The sequence below is a fragment of the Zophobas morio genome, unplaced genomic scaffold (genome assembly GCF_036711695.1).
Source record: "Zophobas morio isolate AGI-343-1 ecotype UQ-CSIRO unplaced genomic scaffold, CSIRO_AGI_Zmor_V1 ptg000269l, whole genome shotgun sequence".
In the NCBI taxonomy this organism is placed as follows: Eukaryota; Metazoa; Arthropoda; class Insecta; order Coleoptera; family Tenebrionidae; genus Zophobas; species Zophobas morio.
The window spans coordinates 18,470-36,274 of record NW_026972373.1 but is presented as its reverse complement, the minus strand read 5'-3'; the positions used below and the strand labels follow the sequence as shown (position 1 = coordinate 36,274).

General features: G+C 25.9%; 2 protein-coding genes and 2 long non-coding RNA genes across 5 annotated transcripts; 2 read left to right on the top strand and 2 right to left on the bottom strand.

The window, feature by feature from the left end:
* The first annotated feature begins 394 nt into the window (after positions 1-394).
* On the top strand, positions 395-8,188 carry LOC135119506 (valine--tRNA ligase-like). Its single transcript, XM_064043912.1, has 30 exons — positions 395-555; positions 720-801; positions 963-1,039; positions 1,380-1,473; positions 2,388-2,476; positions 3,374-3,440; positions 3,508-3,565; positions 3,628-3,680; positions 3,748-3,891; positions 3,950-3,999; positions 4,068-4,299; positions 4,352-4,531; positions 4,584-4,719; positions 4,771-4,863; positions 4,924-5,014; positions 5,076-5,198; positions 5,257-5,388; positions 5,441-5,529; positions 5,588-5,692; positions 5,748-5,881; positions 5,940-6,055; positions 6,117-6,303; positions 6,358-6,461; positions 6,532-6,623; positions 6,678-6,786; positions 6,856-6,967; positions 7,317-7,492; positions 7,560-7,607; positions 7,774-7,872; positions 8,038-8,188. Exons 1-30 carry the CDS (start codon positions 442-444, stop codon positions 8,101-8,103), a joined length of 3,252 nt encoding a protein of 1,083 aa, XP_063899982.1. The 5' UTR covers positions 395-441; the 3' UTR covers positions 8,104-8,188.
* On the bottom strand, positions 8,155-10,248 carry LOC135119507 (uncharacterized). The gene is made up of 5 exons (XR_010278251.1): positions 10,151-10,248; positions 8,877-8,942; positions 8,680-8,750; positions 8,532-8,624; positions 8,155-8,469 (listed from the first exon to the last, which is right to left on the bottom strand). It is a non-coding gene; the product is annotated as an uncharacterized LOC135119507 (long non-coding RNA).
* Positions 10,249-10,517: 269 nt separating this feature from the next.
* On the bottom strand, positions 10,518-11,412 carry LOC135119504 (uncharacterized). The gene is made up of 5 exons (XR_010278250.1): positions 11,342-11,412; positions 11,152-11,240; positions 10,950-11,073; positions 10,714-10,843; positions 10,518-10,657 (listed from the first exon to the last, which is right to left on the bottom strand). It is a non-coding gene; the product is annotated as an uncharacterized LOC135119504 (long non-coding RNA).
* A 267-nt stretch (positions 11,413-11,679) lies between these two features.
* LOC135119528 (3-keto-steroid reductase/17-beta-hydroxysteroid dehydrogenase 7-like) lies at positions 11,680-17,777 on the top strand. 2 transcript variants are annotated; one of them, XM_064043946.1, is made up of 13 exons: positions 11,680-11,699; positions 11,765-11,828; positions 11,966-12,030; positions 12,085-12,183; positions 12,237-12,292; positions 14,072-14,207; positions 14,491-14,559; positions 15,788-15,900; positions 16,983-17,059; positions 17,258-17,301; positions 17,349-17,411; positions 17,483-17,589; positions 17,669-17,777. In XM_064043946.1, the coding sequence occupies exons 2-13, from the start codon at positions 11,792-11,794 to the stop codon at positions 17,679-17,681; spliced, it is 879 nt and encodes a 292-aa protein (XP_063900016.1). In that variant the 5' UTR covers positions 11,680-11,699; positions 11,765-11,791; the 3' UTR covers positions 17,682-17,777. The 2 variants fall into 2 exon arrangements, 1 of the variants encoding a protein (XP_063900016.1); XR_010278255.1 differs by lacking the exons at positions 11,680-11,699; positions 11,765-11,828; positions 11,966-12,030; ... (4 more) ...; positions 15,788-15,900; positions 16,983-17,059 and having other exon boundaries at positions 17,169-17,301; positions 17,483-17,617.
* The last annotated feature ends 28 nt before the right edge of the window (positions 17,778-17,805 follow it).

Below are 17,805 nucleotides of genomic sequence, written 5' to 3'. Positions count from 1 at the left end.
AGAATTTTTAGGTTGTTTTCAACATTTTGGCACTCGTTAAAGAGGTTTACGTTTTTAAAGCAAAGCACAAAACTGCTTACAGTTCTTATCAACCTAATGACACCATAAAGAAGCATAGTAGCTCATCTCTTCAGGCGTATTACTTTGTATTCCTCTTTCTTATTAAAGCTTTACTATTATTTCATAGTATTATTGAACTTACGTACGTATCTTTTAAGATATGAATATAATGTTAAGTACTATATAATATTCCTAAACTATCTATACTGTTCGCGCATACGACTAAGGGTTAACTATTTAGTCCCCCGGTGATTTTAGTTACTTTATATTACTGAGTTGGTCTGTTGCATTTCATGTCACATGACTGATGGTTTCTTACGGTCTCTCAGTAGACGTATCTTCTTTAGTTTGAAAGTATTGAGGAGGCCGAGTTGTTTCTACATGACCGCTTTGAATAATAAAAAATTAGAAGAAGCTTTGGTGTTAAACGATGAAATAAAAGCTTTAAAAAATATACTAAATCAAAAAATACACTCCAATTTAGATGAAGCAGAGGTTTATATAAACGACTTTTAATTTATTTTGCTTACCAACCTTTTAAAAAAACTTACACGAATATTTAAAGAAACTTTAAATTATATAGAACAGAAATATATATATATATATTCAATATATTTGTTGGATTTTAAGTAACATGTTTTATATTTATTGAATAAAAGCTAGAAAAACTGACGAAAAAGTTAGAAATTCTAAACTCACAATTTATTAAACTTGACATACCAGAAAAGGTTTTGCTTGCAGGTAACTTTTTTTTTGTTTTTGCTCTTTTAATATAGGTTTTATACAGTTTTTTGTTTATTTATAAATTGTGGTTATAATTTGAAATAATTATTTTTTAACCTTTCAATTTTATTTTACTTTAGCCCACAAATAAGAAGTTTAAAGCTGTTTATTTACTTTAGAAAAATGTAGGCAAGCTAACAGTAAGAGAGCTGAAGAAAAGTTTAGAAGAGCAGAACAAACGAGGCTTAACGCTAAGGTTTGTTATAAATATTATTTTATGTGTATTTCCCAGATTAAGATTGTAACAGTTAGTTTATTGCGTTGAGAAGGTTTAGAGAATATTATTTTCTATTATAATTATTTTAGTGCTTCAACAAACAATTATTATGGTGCTCTAATTCACTTTTGTTTTTTTTTATAGTTAACATTATATCTTTTTTTACTTTCGTACAAGATTCCAAGAATTTTATAAAGTTAGTAATAAGTGAAATAAAAAGTTTATTTCAGTATTTATTATATTTTTGAATTATTAGAAGTTTATTATCCTTTTAGTTTTTAAAAGTATGTAAGAAAATTTTAACTTGTATTTTATTTAGAAAAACACTGAAAAGAATCAAAGGAAGGCTGCATCCTACGTTCCTTTTGAAAACAAAACCGTTAAAGGAGAAAAGAAAGACGTTATTAATGAACGTTAGATCTTTTATAATTAATTTTTGTGGACAATAAAATATCTTAGTTTCGTTATGATTAATAAAGAAAACTTTATTTATATAATTGTAAAGAAAAAAATTATTTTTTTTCTGTTAACAACAATTCTAATTATTTAATTTGCTTCGTTATGAGCTACGTTAAATTTTTTTTTTTGTGTTTGTTAAATTTATAGATAAATTTATAATCTAATAAATTTAATATATTTTTTTATTTAGTTTGTTATAAATAATTTTGTTATTTTTTTATGATTGTAAAGAAAAGGGTCCTAGTCTTATTATTAACAAATAACTGCCTACTTTTATTAGTAGCGCTTTGCATCCGTGTTTTAAATATTGATTTTATTTTTTTTAATTTCGTTAAATTTATAATTTATTTTATTATTTCATTTAGTTTGTAAAAATTATTTTGTTATAAATTTATCTAAACCTTTATAAAATTATTTTTAATTTGTTTTAAATATTTTAGTTCTATGCATCTTTGTTTTAATTATACAATTTATTTGAATTGTCAATAGTATTAATATTTTTATAAATCTGTAGATGTTATAGTTAATTATATTTTAATAAATTTACTTTTTTTTTTATTAGTCTGTTAAAAAAATTTTGTTATAAATAATTTTAAACTTATCTTATTTTTAAATTTGTATTGATTTTTATAAAAGTTTTGTTACTTAATCTCTTAACTTCATTATAATTTTTTTACGTAGTATTATAAATATTTGGGTTTTATTTTTTAACTATAACACAACTTGAGTAGCTTTCTTTATTTCTAAACAATTTTTTTTATGCACACGTTACTACTTTTGTATCATGTTCCCATCTTTACGTTTTTTATAATTTATTTTTTTCTAATTGCACTTCTGGAAGATTTTTATTAATATAACAATCATGCAGCCATGCTTCCCAGTTATAATCCGGCCGCTGTTGAGTCTTCTTGGTATGATTGGTGGGAAAAGAAGCGTTTTTTTAAGCCTGAAGGAAAAGTTAACCCTTCTCCTTAAAAAAAATCTAATTTTTTTTCATTTATTTTTATTTATTAATATTATATGTAAACTTTTCTGTTATAAGAATATAATAAATCATTTTTAAAAATATATGGAAATCACTGAAGCTCACTTTCTTACGTTAAAAGTTGAGCTGTTTAATTTTTTATTCAGATTATTTAACTAAATTAGTTGTTCGTTGAAAACTTATTTTTCTAAATTCTAATTTAATCACCATTTTTTTTTAAAGTTGAGTATTTTTCTCTTTTTTTTATCATTTTGAAGATTTTTAATGAAACTCATTTATGTTAAGAAGTCTTTATTTAATTTGTAAATTCTTTTTTTAAGTTGATTTCACTAATTTTGTTTTTGTTGGATGAAATTTGTCGAGGGCAAACCCCGGATTTTTGTTGGAAGTGATTATACTTTTTTTCTTTTTAAAGCTGATATTATGTATGAGTCGCATGATCAACTGATTGGTTTATTAAAAAAAAGAACTATCATTTTTTCTATACGCATTTATTGAGTCAAAATAATATTTTTTTAAAGTTAATTTTTTATAAAATAATAGTGAATTTTGTATCCATTAACGTATTAAATTTTATTAAAAACATTTATAATAATGATTTTAGTATTTGAAACGTTTTATTTCTTCTATTATTATTAATTTATTATTTTTTTACGATAAATATATAATTTTCTTATTTTTATTTATTCATTATAGATTTTACTGAAAACAAATTTTTTACTGTTAATAAACTTTATTGTCATTGGTTATTACTAATTTTATAGGAGTCAGCCCCCCTCTTTCATTATTATGTTGAGTTTTACTTTATTATTAATAAGTTTCCTTATTTTCTCTGCTAATTTTGTAAACTTTCTTTATTTGAAATTCAGGACGGTATTGTGCATGAAAACCCAAAAGGAAAGTTTATTATGGTCATTCCGCCTCCCAACGTGACTGGTTCTCTATTATCATTATCATCGTTTGCCAATATTGTTACTATTTTCATTATGAATATGGCTATAAGGCTCTCTCCACCTCGGCCATGCCTTAACCATAGCCATACAGGATACTCTTGCGAGATGGTCTACTTTACTTCCTTTATTTTTTAGATACCCAACATTCTTAATGTTTTTAATTCGTTAAGGAATAGAATGTTGGGGAAAACTGTTCTTTGGAATCCGGGCTGTGATCATGCCGGTTTATTATTATTATTCATTGGAATTGTTGTTATTATTCTTACCATTACTATTATTGTCATTATAAGGAATCGCTACACAAGTAGTAGTTGAGAAAAAGTTATGGAAAGAACAAAAGTTAACACGCCATCAACTCGGAAGGGAAAACTTTGTGCAGAAAATTTGGGAGTGGAAGCAAATTTTTGGGGAGAGAATTTATAATCAGATTAGAGGTTTTTTCATTATTTTTATTGTTATTATGATTATATACTTTACTTTTTTCTTTAAAAGGTTTAGGCGCTTCCGTGGATTGGGACCGCGCGTGCTTCACAATGGATGAGGTTTCTCTTTTTTTTAACTGCATCTTTTCTTTTTTTTTTTTCTTGTGCCAACTTTTTTTATTCAATAGAAAATGAGGAACGCCGTGACTGCTGCGTTTATTGCGTTTTATGAAAAGGGGCTTATTAAACGAGCCAATCGCATGGTGAATTGGTCGCCCGCCTTGCTCTCTGCAATATCCGACCTCGAGGTCGACTATCTCGAGCTCCCTGGGCGGACGCTGCTGCCACTAGCCTCACATGGCGGCAGGTCGTATGAGTTCGGCGTAATGGTTCAGTTTGCTTATAAAGTTGAGGATTCTGGTCCTTTCATGCCATTCATAATATTTCTTTCTTTTTTATTTTCTTATTTTAGAGGAGGAAATTATTGTGGCAACGACCCGCCCTGAAACTTTACTGGGAGACGTCTGTGTGGCTGTCCATCCCGATGATGCCCGCTGGAAGCACCTCCATGGGAAGTTTGTGGTGCATCCTTTCCTCAACAAACGTCTGCCTATCCTTACCGACGAGTGTGTGGAGATCTCTCTTGGGACTGGTTATCTGTTAATATATGTTCGTGTATATTTATTCACATTGTCATTGATCAGGTGCGTTAAAAATCACTCCTGGCCACGATAAAAAGGACTTTGATTTTGGTGTCCGCCACCAGTTGCCTATCATCAATATTTTTAACGACGACGGGACGATGAATGGGACTTGCTCCCGCTTCGAAGGCTTAAAGAGGTGATTTCCTGCTCACGCTTTTTGGCGCGTTTCATTATTATTGAACTACAGGTACGATGCACGTATTGCTGTTATTGAGGCTTTGAAGGAAGCCGGTCTTTATCGAGGCGCTCAATCCCATGCCATGGCCATTCCTATTTGCAGGTACTTCTTCGGCGCGCTTTTCATTGCCCGCCTTGCTCTGTTCAGCACGTGATTTGCTAGCCGGAGTAAGGACGTTGTGGAGGACATGGTCCGGCCTCAGTGGTTCTTGAACTGCGGCGATATGGCCAAGCGCGCTCTCGCGGCTGTGGAGGCACATTTTTTACATACCCACGTGGTTTTATACGGCTTATGTAAGCGTATTTTGTGGGTAGAGCGGCTCTTTGAAGATCATTCCGTCGAGCCATAATATCACGTGGAAGCGCTGGTTGGAGAACTCACGTGATTGGTGCGTTTCTAGACAGCTTTGGTGGGGCCACCGTATACCCGCCTATAAGGTTTTCTTGTTTTTTTTTTTAAGTAATTAGAATGCTATACTTCACTATTATTCTGAAGATTATTGTTGACGGTCAGGAGCCAATACTCGACAACGACGATTGTTGGGTTGTTTGTGAAAGTGAACAGGAGGCTTTAACTCGCGCTTCTCAACGGCTTAACATTAACGTAAACCGCATTACTGTCGAGCAAGTAAGAAAAACAGAAATAGACCACCCAATATGCTTACTTTTACGCAAAATAGGACCCGGACGTGCTAGACACGTGGTTTTCTTCCGGTTTATTTCCTTTGTCCGTCTTTGGTTGGCCCGAAAAAACTGACGATTTTATGAGGCACTTTTCAGTCTTTAATTATTTTGATATACGTCAAACATTTGTAACTCCCTTTTAGATTCTTTCCCGGTACCTTTCTAGAAACTGGACATGACATTTTATTTTTTTGGGTGGCCAGAATGGTCATGATGTCCCTTTCGTTAACCAATCAGCTCCCCTTTAGGTCATTTTAATGAGTAACATTGAAATATTAACCATTGACAACTCTTACCTTTTAGCACTGTTTATCTTCATGCGTTGGTACGAGATGCACATGGAAGGAAAATGAGCAAAAGTTTGGGGAACGTCATTGATCCTGTCGATGTGATTCGTGGAATTTCCTTGTCAGAGCTGCATAAAACTTTGGAAAACGGTTTTCATACATCACTTGTGATTGTATTTTTAAAAAATTGTCACGTGTAAATTTCAAGGCAACCTGGACGAAAAAGAAATTGCAAAGGCGCAAGCAGGCCAGACGATGGACTTTCCCAACGGCATTCCGGAGTGCGGGACGGATGCCCTTCGATACACTCTTGTTTCCTACACAGTATGATGTTTCCTTGGACCCCCTTTTTGAGCCTTTATTGGTTCTTATGATGTATTATCAGATTGGAGGAAAAGACGTAAATCTCGATATCAATCGCATTGTGGCCCATCGCCACTTTTGCAATAAGATATGGAACGCCAATAAACTTTATTATTTTTACTGTTCCGGCTACCAGCCCGCGTCGGAAACTCCTTCTCCCAGCGAAGAGTTTTCCTGCATGGACAGGTGGATTCTCTCCCGCCTTTACAGTATTGTTTTCATTATAATTATGATTTTATTATTTATCTCTATTATTAATCTAGAAGCGTGCGAGGTAATTGACGTATCGTTCAACTCCTTTTTATTCACACAGATGACCGACGCGCTTTATAAATTCTGGAAAGAAGAACTTTGCGATGTTTATTTGGTGCTTTCATTATTTTTTTTTAATTTTACTTTCTTTATAATTATTGAATTGGTTTATTTATATTATAAAGGAATCGTCCAAGCCTGTCTTACAGGGGCCTGACGGGCCTCAAAAGATAAATGCTATGGAAACTCTTTATACGTGTATCGAGACGGGATTGAGGCAAGAAATGACCATAGTGATAATGATAGAAATAATATTAATGATGTCAAAAAGACTTCTACATCCAATCATGCCGTTCATCACCGAAGAATTGTGGCAGCGCTTACCCAAGCGGTCATCACTTGCGCATGAGAGCATTTGCATCGCTGATTATCCTAAAAATGTCCTTTTTTACAGTTGATTGGGTGGTTAAGTATTAAAGTTTTAATGAATTTTTTTTGTCAATTTGCAGGTTTTATATAGAAATGTAGTATTAGAAGAGCAACAGGTGTTGGCCTTTGAAGTGGCTCACTGCATACGCGCATTGCGATCTTCATATCTTGAGCCTAAAGCGAGACCGAAAGGTGGTTGTTGTAATAATGAATTTAATAACTATTTTTCATCAATCATAATGGAAAATAGTGGATAATCATAATTATAATGATTAATAAAATAATGCACAGTAATAATGAATATTAATAATAAAATTTATTATGGGTCGTGTATTAATGAATAATATGATTTCCAATGAATATTTATTGTAATAAAATAATGAATAGGAATGATAAATAAAAATAATGGATAATTATGAATGTTTACATACTGAATAATAGTAATGAATAATAAAATAAATACATTTATATTATATTTTTTGGTAAAGTAAAAGCAATGGTGATGTGCATGTTATTCACTAAAATGATTATTATTATGAAGTGACGGTCATCGTTAAGAACACCAAAATAAATGAAGCTCTTCATTTATTTCATAATATGGTGGAGTGTCTCTGCGAGTTAAGCGAACTTGTCATCACCTACAAACCTGAAGTTGATAGGCGTGGTCACGTGATTGGCCACGTGGCCGATATGGCGGAAGTTCTTTTACTTATTAAGGTCGACAGTTTTAGCTTCCCTCTGCTTAACTCTTATTTGGATCGCTTTATTTGCACTATTATAAAAGGGGTTGGTTGACTCAAAAAAGGAAATAACTAAACTGGAGAAAAAAAAGGTTTTAATAACTTTTTTTTGATGAAGCAAAATAAGTTAATAGCAGTTAGTATTGTTAAGTTTTTATATAACTAATCCTGTATATTTCTAAGGTTGCGTGGAACTTTTTTTACTGTTTCTCGCACGTGTAATAAAATAAAACTTTTGGTTCGTTATAATATTTCTAGGCGTCCATTATAGCAACAACCGAAAGACTAGAGAGGCGCCTCAACTCTCCCGTGGTAGCAAAAATTCCAGAAAGCATACTCGTGCAAGAAAGAGCTCGTGTATTTTTTTAAACTGCTTTTTTTTTTAATGAATATATATTTATAGAAAGAGTGTATTTTTATGACTTATTTTCATTATTTTTTTTAACTCCCGTATATTTATTTTTAAATTCTTATATTTTTTATTTGCTCTTATTTTTTTTTTATTCGTTATTTTTCTTGCAGCTGGTCTTGTACAAAAACGAACTTGCCCAAATCGAAGACTCTCTTGCATTTTATGGCAATATATAACGTCGGAATTAATTATTATTACGGTTGTATAGTTAAATAATGAAAGCGCTTTAGATTTTATTAAGCTTTACTAAGAAACAATAAATTTTCATGCAGTCACAAACGACCTACCAATCAGTGATTGCTATATTTAGCATTATTATTTTTTAATGAAAGTTTTCCAGCGAATGCGACCCACCATTTTTATAATATCAAATTGAGCTCAGCTTCTCGTCAAGTCGCGCGCCGTCGACAAACACGTGCGTATGCTTGACGAGGGCCTCGTGGAGTTCCCTAGGAATTCTTTTTATAAAGCGATATGCTAAGCGTATAACCGGCCCCGCCTGAATATTGGCAATGCAGGTAAAATACTGCGAGAGCTTATCTCTAAATTGTCGCAGATTATCAAAAAAGTGCAGTAAAATGTTTGGTTATTAGGTAGTTTTTACTCTCTCATGGTAAGAATTGCTGTCTTGTCTTGCACAAGAATAGCGGATAGTACTAGTATGCACAAATAGAATCCATGGGAAATTAAAAAGTCCCTTTCATTAGTTAATTAAATGACCGAAAAATAGTGACTCTATAATAGGCATATACCATATTTTAAGAACTTCGCTGATTGGTGTGTTGATGGTAAATAGAGACAATAATTGGGGGAGAAAGTAAACCTTTTATCAAATAATAGAAAAAGAAATATTAGCAACCTACAATATTGTATACGTGTTTGGTTAATTTTTTCGTAACAGAATTGTACTGGATTTAAGAGTCATAAAAATATTTGACGAGCATATGACCTTATTTTTCCCAGAAAATAATTTGTGCAAGTCCTCATCTATATAGTTTAAGCAGGTGGCCAGGAGCTGTATGTTAGCCAATGAAATAAGAATAAAGCAGTCATAATTTCATTAAAACTTGTTTTACTAATTTTTTCATGAAAACTGAAGTAAATTGCTGAGCATAAAGAATATTTGCATTTACTTTTTTGGTGAAGAGTAGAAAGAAATTTTGAAGTAATAAAGAAAAATTATTTACTAGCCAAAAATGCGATTTAGAATAGTAATCATTATAAAAGTTACTTAAAATGTTTAATACAATAAAAAAATGAAGAAATTCAACAAAATATAACTTTGCACTTTAATTACTTTTAAAATAATTAAAAATCATCCGTTTTACTAATTTTAGTATCGAATAAAAAATTTAAATTTCTTTAAGTATTTTTTATTTTTATTGAATAAATTAAGTTATGGTTTTGGTTTTTTAGCGAACCGCTTGGCGAAGAGAATAAAGATTTTTTTATAAATTTAAGAAATTATTAATAAAAGTTACAATTTATTTATAAAAGAATTATAAATTTAATTTTTTTTTAAAAAAATAGAAATTCTTTATTTATAGTTAATAAGAATGTATAAATTTAAAACTGACTTTAAACAAAAAAATAAAACAAAACATTCTTAAATTTTTTATTAATACTATAAAAATTTTATATTTTAAAATGTAAAGTTTTTAAAATCTAAATCTCGTTTCTTTTTTTATCATTATAACAAAACTTTTAACTTAAGTATTTTTATTTTATATTCATAAATATTAACTACAATTTAGAATGTTAAAATCTTTTTTTTATTCATTGAATTTATTAAAATATTAAACGCAAAATTAAAATAAGCATCCAGAATTATAAATTTAATATTATTAGTGTTTTTTGTTTAGTATTAATATTTACTTTATTATAATGCAACTTATACAAAAGTTGATTATTTTTTATAAAGTAATTAATTTACTTTCCACAAATATATTTTTGAAAAATATATATTTTAAAGCATTACAAAAGTCTTAATTAATTTTTTTATTATAAGTATTATTATTTTTTTCATTAAGATTTTATAAATAAAAATAACTTTTTACATTAACCTGAATTAGTTTTCTCTTCTAGGTTTTCTGCTGTTAAATTTTTATTGTAATTCTAAAAATTTAGTATATGCAATTTAAGTATTATTACTATTATTCTATTTACCACTGCCGTTTACTTCGCTCGTCTTAATTATTATATTTATAATTATAAATAATTCACCTCACAACCACTATTGACACCACTCAACGATTTGTTAAGGTAAGTCGGTACGCAGTAAGAAGCCACTTGGCTAAAGGCGTAGAAGCTGTCCAGCTAGTGAAGTTTAATTAAAATATATTGAATTATACAAACATAAATTATTTTAGTTTATCAATCCGTTTAATATAACTTACAAAGTTATTAGTGAAACCAAAATAAAATAAATTTCGAAACGAGATTAATAATAAGGAAAATACTAATTTGAGAAAGTATTATGGTTTATATTGAGATATTTAATAATTTAGATAGGAATTATAAAAATCTTTAACAGGAACCAAAACGAATTATAGAATTACGTAACATAATTTAAGGGAGTATAAATAATTAAAATGAAATTAAATTCTAAAAAATATAAAAAATAAGTTATGAAAATCTTATAATTAAAAAAATAAAAAAAAAGCCTCTGGCATAATAATGCAAAAAATTCCGCATAGCCAGTTCATTCCTTGTACGTAACTGTAGTTTTCCCTACGAAAAAAAAATACGTGACTCTTAAATTAATTTAGTGGAAATAAAAAATTTACTTATCTGTTTGGTTATTAGCGAAAGCGTTAAGAATTCTAGAGAGCAGCTCAATAAATTCTTGTTTATTATAAAAAATATCTTTCTGTTCTAAAAGTTTTACGGTTCTTGGAAGGTCATAATTTATTTTATCTTTTTTAAGTTAACGGAATTAAATATAAATTAAAAATAAATGAGTCTTAAGCTCTATAGAAATTTTTTTTAAAAATAATAATAAAGCAAAATCAAAATATTTAACCATATACTTCGGATTTTACAAGGAGAGAAAGATAATTTTCCACAGATAGCGGGCCTACACAAAGAAAAATTTTCCAGACAATCGCACGTATACTGCATTTCAAAGAAACTTTTCTCCTCTCATTCTTCATTTTTAAAAAAAAAAAGGCAACTTTTATTAAAAGTACAAATGGGGTTCTACGAAATATTAAAAATAAAATTACTTCTTCGTCAGGTGGGAGACCACTATTTGCTAGAATAGTAAGTTTTAAACTTCTGAGACATTTATTTTGATATTCAGCGTTGTTATTTCCTTTTATAAAAATTACCATAAGTTAAATTTTTTATTGCTTAGCATAAAACTTACAACGTTCTAATAAAGAAAAGGATTTATAATAGTAATATAAAAAGAACCCGTTTCAATAATTCGTATTATGAAGTTACGATACTCGTCAGGCGACTTAAAATAAAAACTTTTTAGGTTACTCATGAACTATATAGTTTGTTAAATGATATTATTTCCTATTATAAAAAGTTATATGCAACATTTCTGTGTTTAAATATAAAAGTAAACGAGAATAATTGCACCTTTTCATTAAAATAATATTTATATAAAATAAACAAAAATTGAGTGGCGAAAAGTTTCCTTATATTTTATCTCAAAAACATGAGACGGGATTTGTTCAGCTTTTAAGCACCTCGTGCGATTTTTTTTAGTTTCATCGAATTTTTTTAGTTTGGGAATATAAATTAGTGAAATAAAACGTTTATGGTTTAAGATTCGATTTATTATTTAAATTTCTTGTTTGAGTAATTTAAATAAGCTTACTATTTTAGATACTTTGAGAGAAATTTATAGTAAAAATGGAACAATTAGCTATAATAACTGGAGCAAATACGGGTAATATGGAGGATAGATTGTTGATATTATTTTTATATAAACTTTATACTCTAATTTTACGCTACAATTCTAATGTTGTAATCTATAAACTATAAAAATACAAATTTATTTTTCTTTAATTACTATTAAATTTTTAGGTATCGGGTTTGCCTTAGCACAACGTTTATTAGAAGAATCCGCGGAATCTAAAATATGTCTTAATGTTGTTTAAATTTAGTTTATATAATTTTTATATTTCTATTATTTAAATTTCTAGATTTGCTTATCTTGTAGAAATTATGATAAAGCAGTAAGAGCAAAATCCCTTTTACTTAGTAAATATAATTGCAGTGCAAATCAAATATTCATAGAAACTGTATCTTTTTTTTTTAGTTTTTTTGTAAAAATATTATATAGTTTATAAAAAAGGTTGATACTAGTTCTATTCAATCGGTTTTGAAATTTACTAAAGCAATAAAGGAAAAGTATTTTATATTTTTTTGAAATATTTATATTATTCATAACGAACATATTTTTTAACTTTTTACTTTTTTAAATCAAAATAGATTGCTTTTGTTAAGTTTTTTATATTTTTTTAAAATGTATTATTTTTCTATAACTTTTAACCAAAAATGTGCGCTTTAGTAATTTAAAATAAAAAGTTTGAAACAATTAACATGAAATTGGCGAGCGCCGCTACTTATAATTTAAAAGTAATTAATTCATTTTTTCTTTTATTTGAAAACTCTTTAAAGTTTTAACGAAAAAAAAAATTTAAAGATTTTGGGCATTCTTTAACAGTTTGTGCTTCAAGGAATAATTTTAAATTATATAAGTAAACAAGATTTTATTTAATTTAGATTTATATTAAAGTAAAATTAATATTTTACATCACTTTCTGCACAGCCTTGGCACCAACTTATATTAGTTTTTAATTTTTAAATTTTAAAATGAAATTTAGTTAAATATTTTAGTGCGCAGCCTTAATCAGATTTGCACCAACTTATATTAGTTTTTAATTTTTAAATTTTAAAATAAAATTTAGTTAAATATTTTAGTGCGCAGCCTTAATCAGATTTGCACCAACTTATATTAGTTTTTAATTTTTAAATTTTAAAATAAAATTTAGTTAAATATTTTAGTGCGCAGCCTTAATCAGATTTTAAGGTTAACAATAAAGCTTGTCTTCTTGAATTCCCAAAAGTTTTGCAAAACTTGATTTGTGTTCTTTTACGATATAAACTACAATAAATATTTTTAATCCAAATTAAATTAAACTTTTTTTTTAATTTTAAAATTTTGTGTAGTGACAATAACAATCGGAAGTAAAGTTAAAGATGCTTTATAAAAACAGTTTAACTACGTTAACTGCTTTTATGTTTTTTATAAAAACTTTCTGTATAAAAGAGTGTACAAGTTAAAGACTATAAAGTTTCATTTAAAGTAATTAAATTTTTCTGAGTAAATTTGAAAATTTAGTCACACTACTGAAATTTTTCGTTAATTATAATATTTATAAACAAACAAAAAATAATAAGTAATAATCGCTACGAAGTAATTTGTAAAACTTTTATTTTTTTTATAATAACTATATATTAAAAAAAATGTTAAAAACATTTTCAAGAAATATAATTGTATAATCTAATAATTTTAAAGTCTGCTACATATTATATTTTTTTGCTCAAATTCTCCCCACGATTTTCTTGCAATTACATTTTTTTCATAATAATGCTTTACTTGTTAATGAATTTATTAATAATATTTTTATTGTCAATATATATTTTTTTATTTTAGTTATTCTAATTTCTTTGTTTACCTTGCAATTTCTTATATTTTTAAAAAGTTAATATATTTTTCTGTGTTATAATTAATTTGTTTTTATAAACTTAAATAATTTTTTGCTTTCCTTTATAATTTATTTTTTTTTTAAATTAAATTTAATTTTCTATAAATAATTAGTAATAATGAATTTATTTAAAATTATTAAATTTTTTGTGATAAATTTTGCACGACAAATGTTATAAACGAAAATTCTTTAAACTATTTTTTTTACTAATTTACTTAATGTTAGCAGTGTATGCACGATCTAGTTTTAATTTAAAAATTTATTATTATATAGACATAAACAATGAACGATAATTATTTTGTAATTAAAATTTTTAATTAGTATTTAATATAATTATTATTTACATTCAAGATTATTTCAATATTAATAATTTTTTTTAATTTTTTTAATTATAATTTTATAATTTTTCTTTATACAGATTTTTTAAAATAGATTATTTTTACTTAAACGCTGGTATCATGCCGGTTTCCAAAGTAGATTTTTCCCTTTTTTTCACTTTTAATCTTTTTTATGTGATCAAAATTTTAACGACCGGTTGCGATATTTTGAAACAGGTTTTCCCTTTTTTTAAAAACTTTTGCTTTGTTTGATTTCTTTTAAAAGTTTTCTTTTGTTATTAAAAGGTTATAATTATTATAAAATCTTAACTTTTGCCTCTGATCGATTTCTTTTAGAACATTAAATTTTTTGTTATTTTATAAAACTTTTCTTCGTAACGGGTTTATTATAAATAATTTAATTAATTTTTTTTAGGATTGTGAACTTTTTATTTTTATATGCTAATTTTTTCAAGATTAAAAACTTTTTTATGCTATAATAAATATTTTCTTTATAAAGCTTGACGAGGATACGCAAGATGGAATGAAATCTGTTTTTCAAACAAATGTTTTTGGCCATATAATTATGGTGTTGCTAATTTTCAGAAAATTTTATCCTTACTTTTATAATTGATGACATTCGCTAATTATTATTACACCATATAAATTATTATTTATAAAAAATATTATAATATAGAAGTATTTTATTTATAATTTTTTGAATACAAATTCAAATTTGAAAAGATAATGTATAAAAAAATTAATTAAAAAATTGTTTATTTTGTGGTTTATTAAATGAAATTATATATAAATTTTATTTAAATTAATAATAAAAGATTTGGAGATTTCATTTTATTTTATAGTAAAAAATAGGTTTCATTATTATTTATCCGAACTTTTGTAAATCAAGTTTACATAAAAATATTATTTTTTCATAATTTCTAAGAAAAAGTATAAATGTTAAATATTTGTATAGTGATTGAAATCCTGTTTATATAAAAAAATTTTACTTCGTCATTTTCTGTTTAAAAAGTTAAAATTTTAATTTTAGAAGAAATCAAGCCTATATAAAAATATTATATATATTTTTATAATTTCTTATTAAAATGTAAAATGTTAATTTTTTAATAGTAAAGAAATAATTCATTATTTTTTTTTTTTACTTTTTAATTATATTTAACTAATTTATAATTTAATTTTTTTTTAACTTATTATTTTCTTTTAAATTTTTTAATGAACTTTTTATTTGCAATATTTTTAAAAAAAAAAACATTTTAAGTTTTAAAAATTTAAAAGTTTTTTGTAAATTCTTATTTTGTAAAAAAAGTTTTAAATAATAACTTGTTCAGCTTTCATAAGAAACTAAACATTTTATATAATGAGAAACCCTTTTTAGTTTCTATTCAGTTTTACTTATTTCTTTTAATCTTTATTTTATAATAAATTTTTTTTTTATAAATTTTGGACGTTTTTATTTTTAAATTATTTTTTTAGTTTATATAAATTTTATAAAAGAGAGAAACACAATTTTAAATTTATTTTAATCCTTTCAACGTTAGAAGTATTTTTTATAAATTTATTTTTTTTGCTAAACTAATCTAGAAACTTTAATAAAGAAACTTTTTACTTTAAAAAAAAAAGATTTTACTTTACTTATAAACTTTTCTAACATTGACGAATTTTTTTTATTATTTTTAAAATCTTTTTTCTAAATTATTCTTAATTTTTTAAATCTAATTCAATTTTTTATCAAAATTTAGCTATACAGCATATGCGTTCACGAAGTTTTCTATATATAAATAATTTTTTTGCTTTAGATTTTTGAACTTTTAGAAATTTTATGTAAAAGTCAATCAAAAGTAATTTTTACGGGATCGAGTGCTGCTAGAGAAGATTCTTTTTCTATAGATGATATTGAACATCGATTTGGGTTTATTATTATTAAATATTTTTTCTTGAAAAAATTTTTCATATACTTTTTATTTTTAAAATATATATGGTAGTTTATTTATTAGCCCTCTTTTCTTTTAAATCGTTTAATTAACAATATTAACAAACATACAAATTTGTTTATAAAAATGTTATAATTTTCTAAACTTTTAAATTTTTTTTATTTCTTAATTAGTACTTTTGAACAAAAATATTCATATGTACACAGTTATTATTTTTTTTAGTATTACATTTCTTAATTTATTAGTAAGTTGTTTTAATTATTCTTATTTTATAACACTTTTTATATAATAAAAAATATACACAATTTTTGTTTTTTGTTTGTTATAAATCTTATATATTTCTTAATTAATTTTAAAATAGTTTTATTAAAAAATATAAAAGATACAATTTTGTATTAAATCTTTTTATTTTCTTAATTTACTTTTAATTCTTTATTATTTATTGTTGTACTTCACGTTTTGTAATAAAAAATATTATACTACTTTTTAATTTTCTTTTTTTAATCTTAAATTTTCTTTATTAATTAATTAATCATTTTAATTAAAATGGGAAATCATACCATTTCGTTAAATTTATTTTTAGTTTTGTAATTATTATTATTCTTTTGTTTATTAAAAATCCTAGAAATTTTATTAGTAATTTATAACTTATTTTATTATAAAAATATAAAATTATACAATTTTGTTGAATTTATAATAACGTTTTGTAATAATCAATATTATTTACTACGCTTTTAAAATTTTATAAAACAATTTCGTTAATTTTTTTTTTAAATCTCAATTTAAATATAAATTTAAATAATTAAATATAAAATCATACAATTTTTTTATATTTTCATTTAAGTTTTTTAATTATTATTATTTCATAACACTTTTTATAATAAGAAAAACAATTTTTGTTAATTTTTTTAAATCTTTTAAATTCTTAATTTACTTTTAAATTGTCGAGTATTATTATTATTAAATGTGCTTTTAATAAATAAAATATGTACGACTTAATTCAAAACTTTTTTTAATAGTAATAAATGATAATTATTATATAAACTTATCTTCTTGTCAGTGCTGATCCTTATGGATCTTCAAAGTTTCTTCTTGACGTTCTTGTTATTGAGCTTAACAGGCTTTTCAATTCTAAAGGTTGTCTTTATTGTTGCATAATAATAATAATAATAATAATAATAATAATAATAATAATAATAATAATAATAATAATAATAATAATAATAATAATAATTGCTAAAACTTTTTAAAAAAATTGTGCAAAAAATTTTTTTTAATGGGACTTGCACTGCTATTGTATATAATACTCCTTCTACCTGACCTCGTGGGCTCAAGGTGTTTACTTTTACACGTGCTGCCCGGGTCTTGTGATGAGCCAGGTAAAAGGCCTACCGTTTTTGATTTGTTTTTTTACCGAACTGAAAAGGTGACTTATAATTTGATGCCGTATTGGGTGTGGAACCTCATTTTGGTCCCCATTATTAGGCTGGTTGGCTCCGTTTGTTATATATTTTCATTATTATTTATTAATTTTCATTATTTTTATTGTTTTTTTCTTAGGTTCGTATGTTCTCCTCTTTTTATACTTTGGACCCCTTAAACGGCGCAGAGGCATTACTTTATCTTTCGATGATTCGGAAATGCGACCAACGCGAGCGCCCCAGCGTGTATTATAAATATTTCAGCGCTACTTCGGTTACTATTATGATTATTTTAATTATTATCACTACTATTAATGCTGTTTAGTTTTGGGGGGTAAACGGCATCAAACGGCGGTTGCTTAACGCCCACCCACGGGTTTCTGAGCTGGCTTATGAAAAAGTCATGGAGCTTTATAAGAAAAAGGTTGTTAGCCAATTGGAATAAACTAATAAATTGGTTAG